The sequence below is a fragment of the Daucus carota genome, chromosome 1 (assembly GCF_001625215.2).
Source record: "Daucus carota subsp. sativus chromosome 1, DH1 v3.0, whole genome shotgun sequence".
Lineage (NCBI taxonomy): Eukaryota > Viridiplantae > Streptophyta > Magnoliopsida > Apiales > Apiaceae > Daucus > Daucus carota.
This window is the reverse complement of record NC_030381.2, coordinates 43,636,668-43,653,672: the sequence shown is the minus strand read 5'-3', so window position 1 is coordinate 43,653,672 and position 17,005 is coordinate 43,636,668. Positions and strand designations below refer to the sequence as shown.

Here is a 17,005-nt window from a genome sequence, read left to right as displayed (position 1 = left end):
ACAAAAGCTAGGAATCGTAGCTTTTTATAAGTGCTTCTCGACTTTTTACACAAACGGTACGAAATAAGTGCTTCTAACTTAAAAGTCCAGAAGCGGGGCTTAAAAGCCCCGCCAAACAGCCACTATATATAGTTATTCATAATTTCTTTCCTGACATCATTCTATTCCTTCCACCCTACCCCAAATTGAAAGGATGCTTCATTCTCTTTTATATCCGATTATTATTTCTCAAATCTCATCACAAAGTTATTTTTATTTTCAAAACTTTCCTCCAGTTTCTAATATTTTTCTTTTATTCTTACTCATTTCAAACCATTTCATTCCATTCTCTCCAACCAAACACAAAATTAGTTGCTTCATTTTTATCCATTTCATTACATACCTTCTCCCCAACCAAAGTAAAAAGATACTTTGTTAAGGACACGGGGCTTGCAATAATATATCTTCGGAAGATATTACTAGAAGATTAAAAATTAATAAAGTACCATTTATGAATCACAATATATATTTTTTTGACAAAATGAATCACAATATTTTGTGAAAGATCAAATGCTATTATAGTGCTTTCACACAAGCATAATCCATTAACCACAAAATTTCATATAGATTATATGCCATTAAAATTCTTTTGATCCTCAAAATACAGCAAATGATGGAAGATTAAGAGAGTTCTAATTTAAAGTTTTTCTACTAGATTTCTGTGCAATGATTCCATTTCTCGCTTTTTCATTTTGCCATATTCACATCTATCTATATATATATATATATGTCTATCTATATATAAGTTATAAACCTATGACTCGTGTGCAGATCTGATCAAGGAAGATGGAATTATTCAAGATATATACTTGACTGGACAAAGAAATGTTATAGTGAAGTCCGCTCACTTCTTTTTTGAGAGCTTCGAATTTAACCTTTCTCGAACAGTCTGCGGCTCTGGCTTAGCTCTTATTGATATACTTCTCCCTGGATATGTCCTTGGACTTTTAAATGGATTCACAAATGGATTTACCCATGGATATCTTCTGGACAACATTTCTTTAAAGGGTTCACTGCGGAAACTAGAATCACCCCACTCTTCTCCCCATCCTGCAGAACTTGAATCAGCCCAGCCTTCTCCCCGTCCTGAAAAACTTGAATATAATTTACTCCTCTCCATGGAAAGCAACATGTCTGCTTCTGGGTAAACATAAAATGGTTCCTCGCCTTTAGATTGCAAGAATTCCAATCCCAAGCGTGTTGGTTCCGGGCAGCTGATCTGAACATGTGGCTGCATAATTCAATCCAAATCAGGCACTCCTCAAGTAATCAGATACACATGTTACAAAAAGACAGCGCATGATTATAAGGTTACTTAGGCAACTTGTAGATAGGATATCCATTTAGCAGCTTCTCAATGATATACTTGATTTCAGTTTAAGCTGTATATACTAGTTTTAGTATTAGACTTGTAATAATATGCTTCACACAGGATGTTCTATAAAGAGAGGGTGAGGGGCCAAGGAAGATTTATCCACATTCTAACACTATACCGCTCTACATTTAACATGCATCAGGAAATCCACAGAGTTACAGCTTTTAACAATTAAGAATAGGCATAAAAAAGATAACTTGCTGAGCTTATACCATTTCAGCGCCTTCTCTGATTAATCCTTTGTCTTCTAATAGCCGGGCAAGACCTTGCCACCATAACAAATCAGTAGCAGCATTATTTTGAACCTATAGAATAAACATGATACAGTATAATATATCTTGAGTGCGAATCCAAATGTTAAAAGGAATGGAACATTATATTACTAAATGGATCAGTAAGAAAACGAAAAAATTATCACAAACTGAGTACCATGAACTAAAGGATTTGTTTTCTTATTCATGATGTTTTTGTCAATGACAAATATGTTGAAAACTTTAAATGTACCCAATGACGAGCTAACACCGCCATAACAGAGCAACTGTGCCAGTGAAAGTGGTGACTGCTGAACAACCAGCCAAAAATATTGGACCACCAACTACATTATCCCTCCAACAACTACTCACAAGTGTCCCCTCAGCTAAAAAAGTAACCAGCACAATCCTAAATATTCTCAACTAAAAGAGTCTGACTTGTTGATTATGCATAACCACGTTCCTATGCTGCATCAATAATCCTATCAATTTAATATCTTTGCCACCCCTACCCCGCGACCAATAGCTATAAACAATGGTCAATCACCATGTAAGAATTAAGCACCATGTAATTTTTATAATATCACCAAACTTTGGTTCTGCCTAATGCAAGTATGCAACACCATCAACATTCCTATGTCCAAACCAATTGCTAATGATTCTAAAGGTTACAAACAGAAGGAAGATTTAGTTACAATTTTAACTTCCATTCTATTTTATGTTGCAACACTGAAGATGTAAGCATCTGCATGGATAAAGATATTCATGCTTTTCTTCAGAAAGTCAAATTCTGTGTGCCATACATATATTAGGTACCTCTGTGTGTGGTGTGCATGATAGTTCATAGGGATAGGCGATAGCTACCTTTCGACGAATTCTAAAAACAAGTAGCTTGAGGGACGGCTTCTTTAAATATCTTGATTCTCTTCTGACCCAATAATCATTCATCTCCTATTAACAAAATTTGATAAAAGTTCAGAACATATTCATATAGAGGGCAACATAACATTCAAACTTTTGGATGCAGATGAATCATTATGGAATTAATGCCTAGGACATTTACCATATTTGGCGCATGCTAACCAAAAAAATACATTGTGATACAGATATGACATCGATAGTAGAATCTATACTCCGTTCAGGTTATTATCATTACGAAATACAAGTTACAAACTAGCAGAGTCCACTTGCATGCATCCACAGATTACCGTCCAAAATTTAAATACTGGAATCGCCTTCAGTCGCCCATTCGATAGCTTATAAGTATACAATGTTCACAAAAAAAAAGTGAGGGCAGAAGTAAAAAAGTACTACAAAAGAACTTCACATCTATCAGTGTGACTACAGTTTAACATTTAGGTGCCTCCGTTTGGATTGTTAATAGAAAGGAATAAAGGTTCTTGGAATTGCTTGAAGTCTCAAGGTGCATGTAGAAATGATTTTCCCGGCTAATTAGAATGAGTTTCCCATTCTGATTAATCATATTGCTCTTTAAACACAAACACCTAGGATTAAGGTCGTGATCACCATTAACCAGTTTCATTTACCATGAACTAAAAGCCCCAAAAACAATTCACGTCAAAAACAGCAAGAATTGAACTGAAAGAATTAGAATGACCAGCATTGTTAATCAAAGTAATATGATAAACACCATAAGCAAATAAATTACAAAGAACTTACATATTCAACAGCCATAGCCTCCATAAAATTCTTCACCTCATCCTTCACATCCTGCAGTTCAGGAGGCCCATTGATGCAAACATCACACCTGCAAATGAAAGAGTATAAGGTGAATGTGGCTTATAGTCTGATGGTTTTGGGTAGTTATTAAACTTATGATGTCTAAACTGATACAATACAATAGATCTATCTGTTTAACGAGACCTCATACTCATATACATTTAAGCAGTGTAAAGGCACCCGACCACTGTACTCGCAGGAATAGGCTCAACATTCCAATGCCTCTAATTCTTATAATTTAATTGCAACCTCACCTATATTTGAATGAGTAAAAAGATAGGAGACAAGCCATGGTTCCTCACATTTTTATATATGGTGATTTATTGAAATTCGAGAGTTTTTATTAATATTGATGTTGACATCTATACCAAACTATTTTTGTTGAGAATCTAAAATATGTTTTAACCGATGCTAGACAAGCAAAATTAGTTCCCGGGCTATGCCCGGTTATGTTTTTTTTTTTTTTAAATAATTAATAAGACAATATTAAATATTATAATGATACATCTTATATTCATAAAAATAAATAAAATATGATTAAATTTATATATTATTTGGAAAAAATAATAATTAAATATTCGAAACTTATAAGTTAAATACATCAATATGTGTTATATATATATATGTATGTATGTGTATATATATATTTGTAGGATGTTAGGTTAGATACAATACATATTTTACATATTAAAATTTTAAAGAAGAGATAAGAGAGGGTGCAAATAATATTTAAAGATAAATGATCCGTAAACTATTACAAACAAAAATAGATTAAATTATATGAATTAGTTGAATATGATGCTAAAAATTGCATAAAAACCCTCATATTATAAAAATGACGTCAATAAGTATATAATATATTATTGTATATATTTAAATAGAATAAAAAATTATGCAATATAAAATATAAACTTGAAATTAATATTTTTAAGTCTTACATAGTTAATAAATTGTTTATAACAACTAATAAATATAGTTCCTTTTTTAAATATTGCTTCACCGTCATTTGAAAAAAAAAAACAAATTTATTCAGGAAAGTTGAAAATTATAAAGAACATTTATTAAAAATTTAAATGATACTTAAGAAATAAAATAAATTGATGACTAGAAAAGGAGAGAATGAAGTAATTGATGAAGAGAGAGAAGCAGGAATTGTTTTAATCAGAGCTTGACATGTGGGAATAGTTTGAGTTGGTGATACTTTGTTTTAGTTATTATGTTATGATGTATAAACTGAATTTCCTCTCTAACAATGTTTTTGACATGAAAGGTTCTTGTGTACAAAATCATCTAATGATTCACTGAGCAGAGTTTACCAGGAGTCTAGACCTACATGAAAGGGTACTACCCCTTGGAGCACTTTAAGACAGGTCTTATATCCTTTGCAACATATGTAGAAAGAAATAGAGTATGATATTAAAGCATGAAAGCAATCACAACATACATATGACAATTTTCATAGCTGAATTTTTCCCCGAAGTATTGCACAAGTGTTTTAGCTCGACAACGAGAAGCATTCATTCCATATCTGCAAAATTTAGAAGATGACAAATACCATGGGATAATATATCAAAGCCATTGGCAGTTAAGTAAATATATTTCTCAGTCACCTGAAGCAATCTGATAACATTCTAGTTGCTTGCTTTGTATGTTCTTCACTTCTTTGACTTGGCAGAAGTGTAGGTACCCGTGAAAAGTCTGCATATAGAACTGCTTGATACAATTAAAAAAGACCAATGTTCAGGGAGCAGACTCATCAAATTATTAAGCATAGAGGCACCAACTCTACTGCTTTATTTGTGCTAAACTAAATACTGTCCTAAATTTTACTAATTGATATATACATCTAATGTGCTAGTACTTTACCACAATCTGCCAACTTTCCGTCACGTCCAGCTCGACCCGCTTCTTGATGATATGCTTCCAAACTCTACAGATTATTAAGGAGCTTGATAACCGTGAAAAATAAAATATGAAATGTGACACAAATAGTTTTGTCTAATCAACATGCATTATAAAGAGTACTTCAGAATTTTAAAGTAAAACAGGATTTCATTAAAGTAAATCCATAACAGAAAACCAATCTGATGCCTATTGAAAAAATAACGACGGCGATCGGAAACAAGCACCAATATACTCGTTCAGGAGAAGTTGCCAGAAACTGACAGTAGAATTAAAAATAGAATTAAAGCAAACAACATACTTGTGGCCAGCCGTAATGAATAATCCTTCTGACGTTTGACTTGTCAATGCCCATGCCAAAAGCAATAGTTGCAACCACCACCTTGGATCAGAGAAAAACGAAGTTTAAGATACTAATTGTGGTTATCATTATTACAGTAAAAATTTATAGAATCATAAGAAAGATAATATTCAGTGTCGTGAATTAATGTGCAGCAATAAAATAGGTAGCACCAGCAACAATCATCAGCTAGAACCAATTGAAAATATTCAGTCGCATCATAATACAAGTGACATCTCAGTGTTTAATATTTTATCAAAGATATGAATTAATACAGTTACAAAGACACTCTTTGTCATTTCGAAAACTTTAACTGAGAGCACATGGAGGCTACAAAGTTTTGCTAGAGAGTAGATGAAGGCTAGGTGCCTGCTGCATCAATGGAAGCATTAAACATCACATAAAAGAAACATGTACACAAGTAAAGGTGTATTCCAAGTGACAAGGTAAACAAGGAAATGAGTTGATAATGTATGTGAATAACAGAAAAAATACGAAAATCATGGAAAAAAAGGACAAGAAGCATTAAACACAATTGCATGCACATGGAGCCTACAAACTTTTATTAGATATTAGATGCAGGCTAGGTGCCTGCTGCATCAATGGAAAGCAGTGAACATCATCTAAAGAACATGTATACAAGTACAGGTAAATTCCAAGCAACAAAGTTACAAGGAAATAAGTGGATAATGCAAGCGACTAAAAAAACATGAGAACTGGGAATGGAAGAAAAGGATAGGAAGTGTGAAATTAGGAGACAAGGAGTAACAAAGCAGACGGGTCAATATACAAAACCAATGGATGAAGAATCAACACGGAAAAAACCCGGAAAATATGAAGGTGCTGTTTTTTTATAAATATACCTACAAATATGTTTTTGAAGATTTAAAAAAGACCCAAACTCAATTGCTTATGCCCTGTACATCGAGGTATAACATGTACATTTCATGGATATATTATTATTTTTTAAAACAAGATGAAAGTGACCCCCACAACATAGACTACACAATTGAAGAGCCAGATGAAGATGCCACAAAACTGCAAGCAAATATTAATATTTTATACCTCCAATGTGTTCTCGTGAAATTCCTTGTGTACTTGTCTCAGATATGATTTTCGTAACTGGAATAGATATAAACCAGTTATTAGTTCTTGGTCAGCCAGAAGAACAATAATTTGAGTTGCATATAAGTCCTTAGATACTTGTCTAGAATGCAACATACAAGTCCAAGATTAATTTCTGCTGCAACTGTTCCATTGTAATACAATGAACTCTTAACCGTTGACAAAATCAAATTAACTAAATAAACAAGAATTAGTTGGCCCTTAGCAATTGACATTGAAAAAGCACAAATATTGAGTCTTCATTCCCTATATGTGTTACTGCAAAAGCAAAGTTCAAATTTAATAATGTTGTCTTGGCACAGCCCATTCTTTTGGAATTTAGGACTGCACAAGGAAGAAGGAGCAAAGTATTTACTTTAAGGAAAAACATAAATAAAAAAAGGTCATACCCAACACAGAAGGCTCCCGCATTATCCGGGTCAAGGAAAGATCCCCATATTAGCAGCCTAACCCTTGTTTTTAATAATGATTTATTCCTATTCAAGCAATAATTAAGGATACTAACGATAATTAAAGTAAGTCCAGAACTTCCAAAAAAGAATTTGAACATCAAATATCTAGTTCAAAACTCGTCTTTAGGTAAGCATTAGACATTTTATACAGATAGAGTCCTTAATGAGCTATATCAACCTGTTGACGATTCCCACCACAAACCACCTAAAGGTAAACTTTTATAATAAGAATTTTACACATTGTTGGGTAAGCATATACTCAAGTACTTGTTTATGTTCCTTCCATCAAATTTGTGCTTAATTAAGAACAGAATATGGTCAAATTATCTGTGAAAATAGTATCCTTGAATATTGAAGTACCATGAATCACTAAAAGCATATATTGATGCGGAGCGCAAAAGGTTAAATAATAAACGTACTCTTAATTTTATTTAAATACAAGTGTGTTTGATTTGTCATTAAATATTTGTATCATCTATCAATTAAAAGTTCTTTATTTTAATTATTTTAAACTTAACCACTTAAACCAACCCTTAGAGTAGGTTTACATAACCCCCTGACTATACAATAGAGATTATTATATAACTTATCAACAGATAAAATAAAGATGTTTAAACATACCTTTGCATTATAAGCAGCAGCTCTGACACCAGAGTTACGCAAGAAGTCTGATATCGCTATTGTCTCGTTTCTAGTGGGAACATAAATTATTGTTGGCCCAGGTCCTAGTGGCTCATCAAAAAGTTCTGTAGTTTTATTTGGTCTTTCAGGTGGATAAGGTTGGACAGAAAAATCAAAATCATCGTTTGCCTTCACAGGCAATTGTCCAGAAAATTCAGCGCATGAGACTGCAATAATTAATTATGGTATGAGACTTGATGATAGATTAACATATTTGTGTATGACATAATTAAAGGGACACACAGTAACATTTACAAAAGAGTTGATGTTTAATTTGCTTATATCAATGAAGAGAAATTAGTTTGGTAAGATACTTAATAATCCATGCATATAGAATAAAGTTTGAGAACATTTTAAGGGACTCCTATGTGATGAACTGGATGCGATATATACTCAAATACTACTGTAATTGAATTATGAAGCGGAAAAACTGGTAGCAATAGACTTAAAAATCAGTTCACACGACTGAGATAGTACTGAATACAACCCCAAAGACAGACAAACACACAAATTGCATGGACGAATTCGAGAGGTCCAGCTCCTCTCCCAAACCCTAGTTTACTCCACACTTTTCATAAGAAACCCTCGATCCCCTTTTCTGTGACTATAACCTCTTCTCCACGTGACTACCGCCAGCTGTCCAATACTATCTATTTTATTTATTCCCTTCTTTTTCTTGACTGCCTTGACTTCTGACTTGTCTTGACTCTATTTCTTATATTTCTTTCTCACATAGACCTTTCCCGCCTTTGACTGTTCTGCCCCTTGCATGACATTACCTTCCCCCCAAACAGCCATCTTGTCCTCAAGATGAAACTCAGGAAATTGCTCCATTATCGCTTCAGGTTGTTCCCAAGTAGCTTCGAACTCAGGCAGACTCTTCCATTGAATCAGAACTTCCAACTGCCCTGTTGGACTATGCCCCACCCTTCGAATTTGTAAGAGCTTATCTGGTTTCACCATGAGCTCCAACTCAGAAGTCAACTGCTGTGGAATGGTGGGAGATGAAGCCAGAGATCCCATGGCTCGGCGCAGTTGTGAGACATGGAAGACGGGGTGCAACTGACATGAGTCTGGTAACAGCAATTTGTAAGCCACCTCCCCCACACGAGCAATTATCTCAAATGGACCGTAATATCTAGCAGCAAGTTTTTCAAACGGTCGTTTCGCCAAGGAGCGTTGGCGATAAGGTTGAAGGCGTAGATACACATTATCCCCCACAGCAAATGTTTCCTCCCGACGCTTCAAATCTGCGAAATGTTTCATTCGCTGCTGAGCTCGAAGCAGATTGAAATGCAAGTCATCTAAAATCGCATCACGCTCACACAGCAAATCATCAATACTATTCACTGGAGACTGACCCTTACTGATTCGAACAATTGCAGGGGGCTCTCTCCCATAAACTACCTTGAAGGGTGTGTACCCAGTGGAGGAGTGCGGTGAAGTGTTGTAAGAAAACTCCGCCCAAGCCAACCATTTGGACCAACTACGAGGCTGCCCGGCGGTGAAACAGCGAAGATAAGTCTCCAAGGCCTTATTCACAATCTCCGTTTGCCCATCCGTTTGTGGGTGGTAAGCAGTGCTGCGCTTCAACTCAGTTCCCTGTAGCTTAAACAATTCCCGCCAAAACAGACTTAAGAAGATGCGATCCCGATCTGAAACAATCGAAGCCGGAAACCCATGAAGTCTTACCACTTCTCGAACAAACAATTCAGCTACAGACACAGCTGTGAAAGGGTGTTTCAACGCCAAGAAATGGGCATATTTTGATAGTCTGTCCACTACCACTAAAACAGTGTCCATCCCTTTAGAAGCCGGCAAACCCTCAATAAAATCAATTGACACATCCTCCCACACCCGGGATGGCACGGGAAGGGGTTGCAGAAGCCCGGCTGGAGACTGTTGCAAGGACTTGTGCTGCTGGCAAGTGTGACATTCCTGGACAAATTTATTCACGTCCGAACGTATGCCCACCCAAAACCAATCTGTAGCAACACGTTTATACGTCTTCACCTCCCCGTTGTGACCACCAACCGGAGAACCGTGGTAATTCTGTAATATCAACTCCTTGAAACGAGAATTACGCGGAACAACCGTCCGCCCCTTATACAATAAGTTCCCATCAACCAACTCAAAACCCATATGGTCCTTAGTCTTAGTTTCCAACTCATGGCGAACCTGATTCAAGAAAGGGTCCTTTTTCACCTCCGCGTGTAATTCTGCCCAGTCTACCTGATTAACGGATAGAAGTGCAGCCAACGAAATTTCCCCTGTTGTTTTCCTGGACAATGCATCTGCTGCCTGATTAACCTTGCCCGGCTTGAATTGGATGTCAAACGAATACCCCATAAGTTTTGTCATCCATTTCTGATATTCCCCCCCAATCTCCTTTTGTTGAGCTAGGTAACGTAAACTCTGCTGGTCCGTTCGAACTACAAAATGTCTCCCCAATAAATAGTAACGCCATTTTTGAATTGCCATACATACCGCCATAAGTTCCTTCTCATAAATTGGCTTTTGTTGAGCCTTAGGACCTAGCAGCTTACTATAAAACGCCAACGGACGGTTACCCTGCATCAGTACCGCTCCCAGCCCTTTACCAGACGCATCTGTTTCAATTACAAACTCACGAGTGAAATCAGGGGTTGCCAGAACAGGGGGCGTGGTCATAGCTTGTTTCAACAGATTGAATGCCGTGGTGGCCTGCTCTGACCAACAGAAACTGTCCTTGCGTAGCTGATCTGTCAATGGACCCGCTATTTGCGCGTATTTAGCCACATACTTCCTGTAATAGCCAGTGAGGCCTAAAAAACCTCGTAATTCCCGAAGATTCTTAGGCAGCTCCCAATCCAATATAGCTCGGATTTTATCCTTATCTGCAGCAACACCTTTCCCAGATATAACGTGGCCCAAGTAGGATACTTCTTGCTGGCCAAAAACACATTTCTTGAAGTTGACCACTAAACTGTTAGACTCCAATGCTGTCAAAACCAAGTCCAAGTGCTCACAGTGACTTTCGGCAGTAGGACTATATACCAAAATGTCATCGAAGAAAACTAAAACAAACTTTCGAAGGTAGGGCCGGAAGACGTCGTTCATGAGCGACTGAAACGTAGCCGGGGCATTCATAAGCCCAAACGGCATGACCAAGAACTCGTAATGGCCATCATGGGTGCGAAAAGCAGTCTTAGCAGTGTCTTCGGGCTTAATCAAGATCTGATGATATCCGGACTTCAAGTCTAACTTCGAAAAATAACGAGCACCATGCAATTCATCAAGTAGTTCTTCTATCACGGGGATGGGATATTTGTCCGGTATAGTTTCCTTGTTTAAAGCGCGGTAGTCAACACAAAAACGCCATGAACCATCCTTCTTGCGGACTAATAATACCGGACTAGAATAAGGGCTGGTGGAGGGTTTGATAATCCCAGCCGTAAGCATCTCCTGTATCAAGCGTTCGATTTCATCTTTTTGGGACTGGGGGTAACGGTATGGCCGTGCACCCACTGGGTTGCTGCCCTCCTTTAACAGAATCTGATGCTCGTGACCCCGAGTAGGAGGTAGTCCCTTCGGCTCAGTGAACAGGCTCCCATGTCTTGCCACTATACCAGCCACAAACTCAGGCACCGTAGTATGAAGATGGTCCGCAACGGAAGCCTCGAGCTTATTGATCTCCACCAAAAAGGCTTGCTTCTGCTTCCGAATGGTTTTAATCATTGTCTTCAATGAAATCTTAGACTTAGTTAAGGATGGGTCTCCAATCAGCGTCACTATCGTCGAACCAGTTGTATACTGCATTACTTGGGACTTCCAATTTGTCACCACCGCCCCCAATTTTTCCAACCATTGAATGCCCAGAATCATATCAGTTGTACCCAAGTCCAACGGCAGAAAATCTTCCTCTATGATGACCCCATCAGTCAACTCCAATCTCACCCTTTCACAAACACCATTCCCTTTCACTGCTTCTCCATTGCCCAACGATACACTAAATCCCCCCGAGTGAGTAACAGGCAGTTTAAAGTCAGCCACCTTGGACAAGGACACAAAATTGTGAGTGGCGCCTGGGTCGATTAAAACGATCACCTCGTGCCCATCTATCTTGCCACGCAGCTTCATGGTACGCGGATTAGACAACCCAACAACTGAATTCAAGGATACCTCTGGTTGAATACTAACATCTGGAGACAGTTCCTCCGTTGGGGAAGGTGGAGGTTCACTGTGACTGTCATCTAGCCCATCCTCGTCATCTCCTTCCAACAACAAAACACTCAATTCCCGCTTCTTACACCTGTGACCGATATTCCATTTGTCGTCACATCGAAAACATAAACCCTTGGCCCTTTTATCTTGCAATTCCTTATCCGACAATTTCCTAACCTCCCCTGTTCCGCGAGCGGGGTGTGAGCTCGCCAGTCGTGGAGACGTAACAGAGGACTGCGACTCACTGGCACCCACTGCCCAACTTCGAACTGAATTAGGGCTAGGTTGAGAAATAAAAGAAGTGACAGTAGAGGGAGTACCTTTGGACGGATACCCCGAAAACCCCCCTCTAATAGAGCTCATAGTGGTCCGCTTGAACCCACTTGAGTTGTGCTTGTCTTCAATCCGAACCGCCAACTCCATCGCCTGCTCAAGAGTCATAGGACTCAACACACGTAACTCGGCCTTGATGTCGTCTTTCAACCCATTAATAAATTGACCCATAAGTATATCCTCAGACAAATGATCCAAAGGAGCTGCAGTCTGGATAAACTTGCGCTGATATTCCACCACCGAGGCTGTTTGAACAGTTGCCAGCCACTGTTCATAAAGCGAACCACCACTGGAAGATCGAAACTGGCGCAAGACAAAACTCTTCAAATCAGCCCATCTCCTAATCGGATGACGTTTATTCTCCCACTGGAACCATTTCAGGGCATCCCCTTCTAAAGCCACAACAACAGCCTCCAGACGCTCCTCTTCAGTTAGGCGGTAAAAATTGAAATACCGCTCAACACGTACGACCCAATCATCCGGATCTTCCCCATTAAAAATTGGCATATCCAGCTTTCGAAACCTCCAGTTGCCAGGTCCCCCAGCAGTACCCGGTGGTCCCTGGCGATCCATCATCGCCGAGCCAAAAGATAACCCCATATGACTACCTCGAATTGGGGAGAAACCCGCTCCGCGACCCATTGAGTCAGCTGGGCCCGCGCTCGCCTGCAACACCTCTGGAGAAGACTTCGGGGCAGGGATCTGGCTGAGTGTATTACGGATCTCAGCCTGAAAGTGGTCAAGATCATTTTTCATCGAGAAGAGAAGAGTCTCTTGGTGTTCGCGAGATCTCGCTATTCTACCCTCCAATCGAGACACTGCCGCCTCTAATTCACCGTTGTTCTTGCGAGATTGATCCGCCTGCCCTTCAAGCAACAACTCAACCATCGAGTGCTTCATGACTCCCACCGCCTTCTCAACTGCCTGAGAAACCATAGCGGAGATCTTACTGTCCAGTCCACCCATTGCTTCCTCCAACTCCTCAACACGTTGTCCTACCGTGGGTGTAGCAGGTGCCATAGATCGTATCGCTCTGATACCACTTGTGATGAACTGGATGCGATATATACTCAAATACTACTGTAATTGAATTATGAAGCGGAAAAACTGGTAGCAATAGACTTAAAAATCAGTTCACACGACTGAGATAGTACTGAATACAACCCCAAAGACAGACAAACACACAAATTGCATGGACGAATTCGAGAGGTCCAGCTCCTCTCCCAAACCCTAGTTTACTCCACACTTTTCATAAGAAACCCTCGATCCCCTTTTCTGTGACTATAACCTCTTCTCCACGTGACTACCGCCAGCTGTCCAATACTATCTATTTTATTTATTCCCTTCTTTTTCTTGACTGCCTTGACTTCTGACTTGTCTTGACTCTATTTCTTATATTTCTTTCTCACATAGACCTTTCCCGCCTTTGACTGTTCTGCCCCTTGCATGACATCCTATTTGCAAAAGCATATAATGTACACCACGCTATTACTTTTCAGCATTGTAAAGAGAATCAAATTATTTGACTCCATTTATTTCTCCATTTCTTCCCTGGCATTGTAGATAATTGGATTCAAGAGGTTGGGGGTCTGAGCCTTGATGGAGGCATGTGTGCGTGAAAATATTTAAATTTCCTGTGGTTGACCATATCCAAAACTATTACAAGATTTCGAAAGCCCTCAGTTATGGCTGTCAAAAGCTTTTTTGTTTTTCTTAAAGGGAGTAGCAATAAATTTCTTTTTTAAATGAACTCAAAACTCTCAAGTGTCTACTACAAGTAAACTTAATGACTGAAACATGCTATATAACGCAAAAATCATGAAAAGCTTACCATCCAAATCATCTACATCCTTGAGTAAATCACATTCGTCTTCAAGAAATTCAACAGACAATTTTCTCTCCTTTAAAACAGATTTTGCAGTCTGAAAGCTCACTCGATTACTACTTCCACACAAGGGATCATCCTCAATATCATCCGAAACATCAACTAACTCAGGACTGCTGTCATCTGAAGAGCTATAAAAATTATCCGAAGGATACATCAACTCTGGTGGGATCAAATCTTGTCTAACATCAGACGTATTCTTTCTGGTGTATACATTAATCAATTCACGAAAATCTTTGTTATAGGAACTTAGATTCCTTGTCTTACTGTTCTTAACCTGGTATAACAGGGAATTAACAAAATTATCATTAAAACAGAAGAATCACAAAAAGAGCCGAATCAGAAATGACGAAAACAAAAATGTTTAAAGTAGCAGATAGGTGAGGAGAGATTATAGACAATGCTTAAAATCTCAAAGTGACAGCATAATCATTGTAAATCAACCAAGAAACACAGAACTTACCGAGAACCGGAGATTTGGCCGAAAAAATGAGGTGAGGACAGTCCTTGTTTCCCCTGACATGTGTAGGGACTTGCGGATATCTTCCCGAACTTGAATTGTGGCTGTAGCCGTCAGTGCCATCAACGGTATGTCATATTTCAAGCACTTCAATTTTTTGGTTCTGAAGTTTTCTCTCAATATAGACAATCGGCTATAAATGAAATAGATCATTGTCAATCTTAGCATGAATACTAAGCATGTCTTCAATATCTATATTTCGGTTATATATTTGTTGCACATTATATCTATATTTTGCTTCTTGTTTTTGTTAAACCTTACCACTATCTTTGTCGTAACTTTGTTATTATATATGTTAGATACTGATACTATAATTATTGCATCTTTTTTACATTGTGTTAGAAGTTAGCAATAATGTGCTAAACCTTATTTATATAAGTGTGCAATGTGCATACCTGCATATATATGTGTTTCAAGTTAAAAAGTTTATTTCATGCAACGTTTCCTGCTCCATACTTGGTGTATACAAATATAATATGTATTAGCCAATATATGTTTGAAATGTGTTTCGATTCTGCTAATTCTTGCACTTCCACATCTCTCTCCAAACCTCATTATCTCCTTTGTTCTATCTTTGATTTCTCCCTAAATCCAGAAAAGTCCAAACTACACACTATATATTACCTCACCATACCTCAAATATTATACACACACACATATAATACAAGGAAATCTTAAGTCCCTAAAATAATACTAGATGAGGATAATTAATTATGAATATGGATTTCCATCTAAAATGAATTGTACTTTTATATGTTTCAAATATAAATATAAAATTACAGTTGTGAACAATGAGAACAGAGAAAGTCGACCTGTATTCGGGGCGAAAATCATGACCCCACTTGGAAATACAATGAACTTCATCAATTGCAAACAATGCAATTCCACGTTTAGTTGCCAGCCCCTGGAGTGGCTTTATAAGTCTGCCAAAGTATATATAAAACTTTTATCATCACTTAGCAGAATAACTTCAGAAGCCAGAATGTGTCGGCCATAAATAATATGCCGATGTAATTACTTCTACCTCACAAGTGTCTCAGGGCAGATATAAATGATTCCATACATGCCACTCATTGCTTTTCCCTCAACAGTGGGATCTTTCTGTCCTGAGCCCAGATAGCAAGATGAAACCCCGTGCTTTGCAAGCTTCATACACTGATCATGCATCAAACTAATTAAGGGGGAAATCACAACCACAACTTTACCCGTAAGCAATGCCGGGATCTGGAAACACAATGATTTTCCTACAAAAGCAATCCTTTTTAGAGACAAGACATGAAAGTGCACAAGATTTCTCCTAAGAATACAATTACAACAAGAAACAACCACACATACACACACTCACCAGATCCGGTTGCAGCTAGAACAAGGCAATCTTGGTGAGCTATAAAAGCGGCTAATACTTCCTTCTGAAAACTCTTCAAGGCCGAAAACCCAAAATGCTTCTGCATCAGATTTTTTACTCTTAATTCCCAATCTTGTCCAATATCCTCCTCCTCAGAATTAGCCTTCACATCAGATTTGGTCTTACTCAGATCAACTAACTTCAACTGTTTCATTGGACGAGAAGGATTCGAGGAAGACAAACCCCTCTTTCCATTCCCTTTTTCAGGTAAATCATCCGAACTATGAGATTCAGCCATCTCATCATTCCGAGAATCATTAAAAATATACTCAACTGCATCATCTACAGAAGGACCTACTGCATTTATAGCTTCTATGATCCGCGAAAACCTAAATCCCATCTCAAATAACTCCGCAATTGCCTGGTCACAATTGACACTACTTCCATCCATTCTGATATAACTAATGAACCCGAAATCATATTCAGAATTAGAAACATATCATAGTAAACAATTACATACAAAAAAGATAATAATGACACATCTTTGTCGTATCCGGGTTTGAAATTTAAATACTCACGCACCCACACGACAATAGATTTCAGCCAGTCTTTCAAGATTTAAACACAACATGATTAATACTCAGAATCAGTTACGTATATAATGGCGTTGAATCTTGAAATATAAATAGTTAAATACGAGGATCCGATGTAATGAATTACCTCCGGTGGAAAAGAAAGCAGGTCGCGCCAATCGGCAAATTTTGAACTATGGCAGGGGTTATAATAACAATAACAATGAACTAATGAAGCAAGA

The 17,005-nt window shown here is 38.0% G+C and overlaps 1 protein-coding gene across 2 annotated transcripts; it reads right to left on the bottom strand.

Moving 5' to 3' along the window:
• Positions 1-579: 579 nt before the first annotated feature.
• On the bottom strand, positions 580-17,005 carry LOC108205392 (ATP-dependent DNA helicase Q-like SIM). Of its 2 annotated transcripts, XM_017375336.2 has the most exons (16): positions 16,912-17,005; positions 16,192-16,652; positions 15,871-16,090; positions 15,659-15,769; positions 14,790-14,979; positions 14,273-14,603; positions 7,846-8,072; positions 6,713-6,769; positions 5,609-5,689; positions 5,272-5,335; positions 5,016-5,115; positions 4,850-4,933; positions 3,346-3,433; positions 2,530-2,616; positions 1,627-1,719; positions 580-1,270 (listed from the first exon to the last, which is right to left on the bottom strand). In XM_017375336.2, exons 2-16 carry the CDS (start codon positions 16,640-16,642, stop codon positions 884-886), a joined length of 2,571 nt encoding a protein of 856 aa, XP_017230825.1. In that variant the 5' UTR covers positions 16,643-16,652; positions 16,912-17,005; the 3' UTR covers positions 580-883. The 2 variants fall into 2 exon arrangements, with proteins under 2 accessions (XP_017230825.1, XP_017230826.1); XM_017375337.2 differs by lacking the exon at positions 16,912-17,005 and having other exon boundaries at positions 16,192-16,813.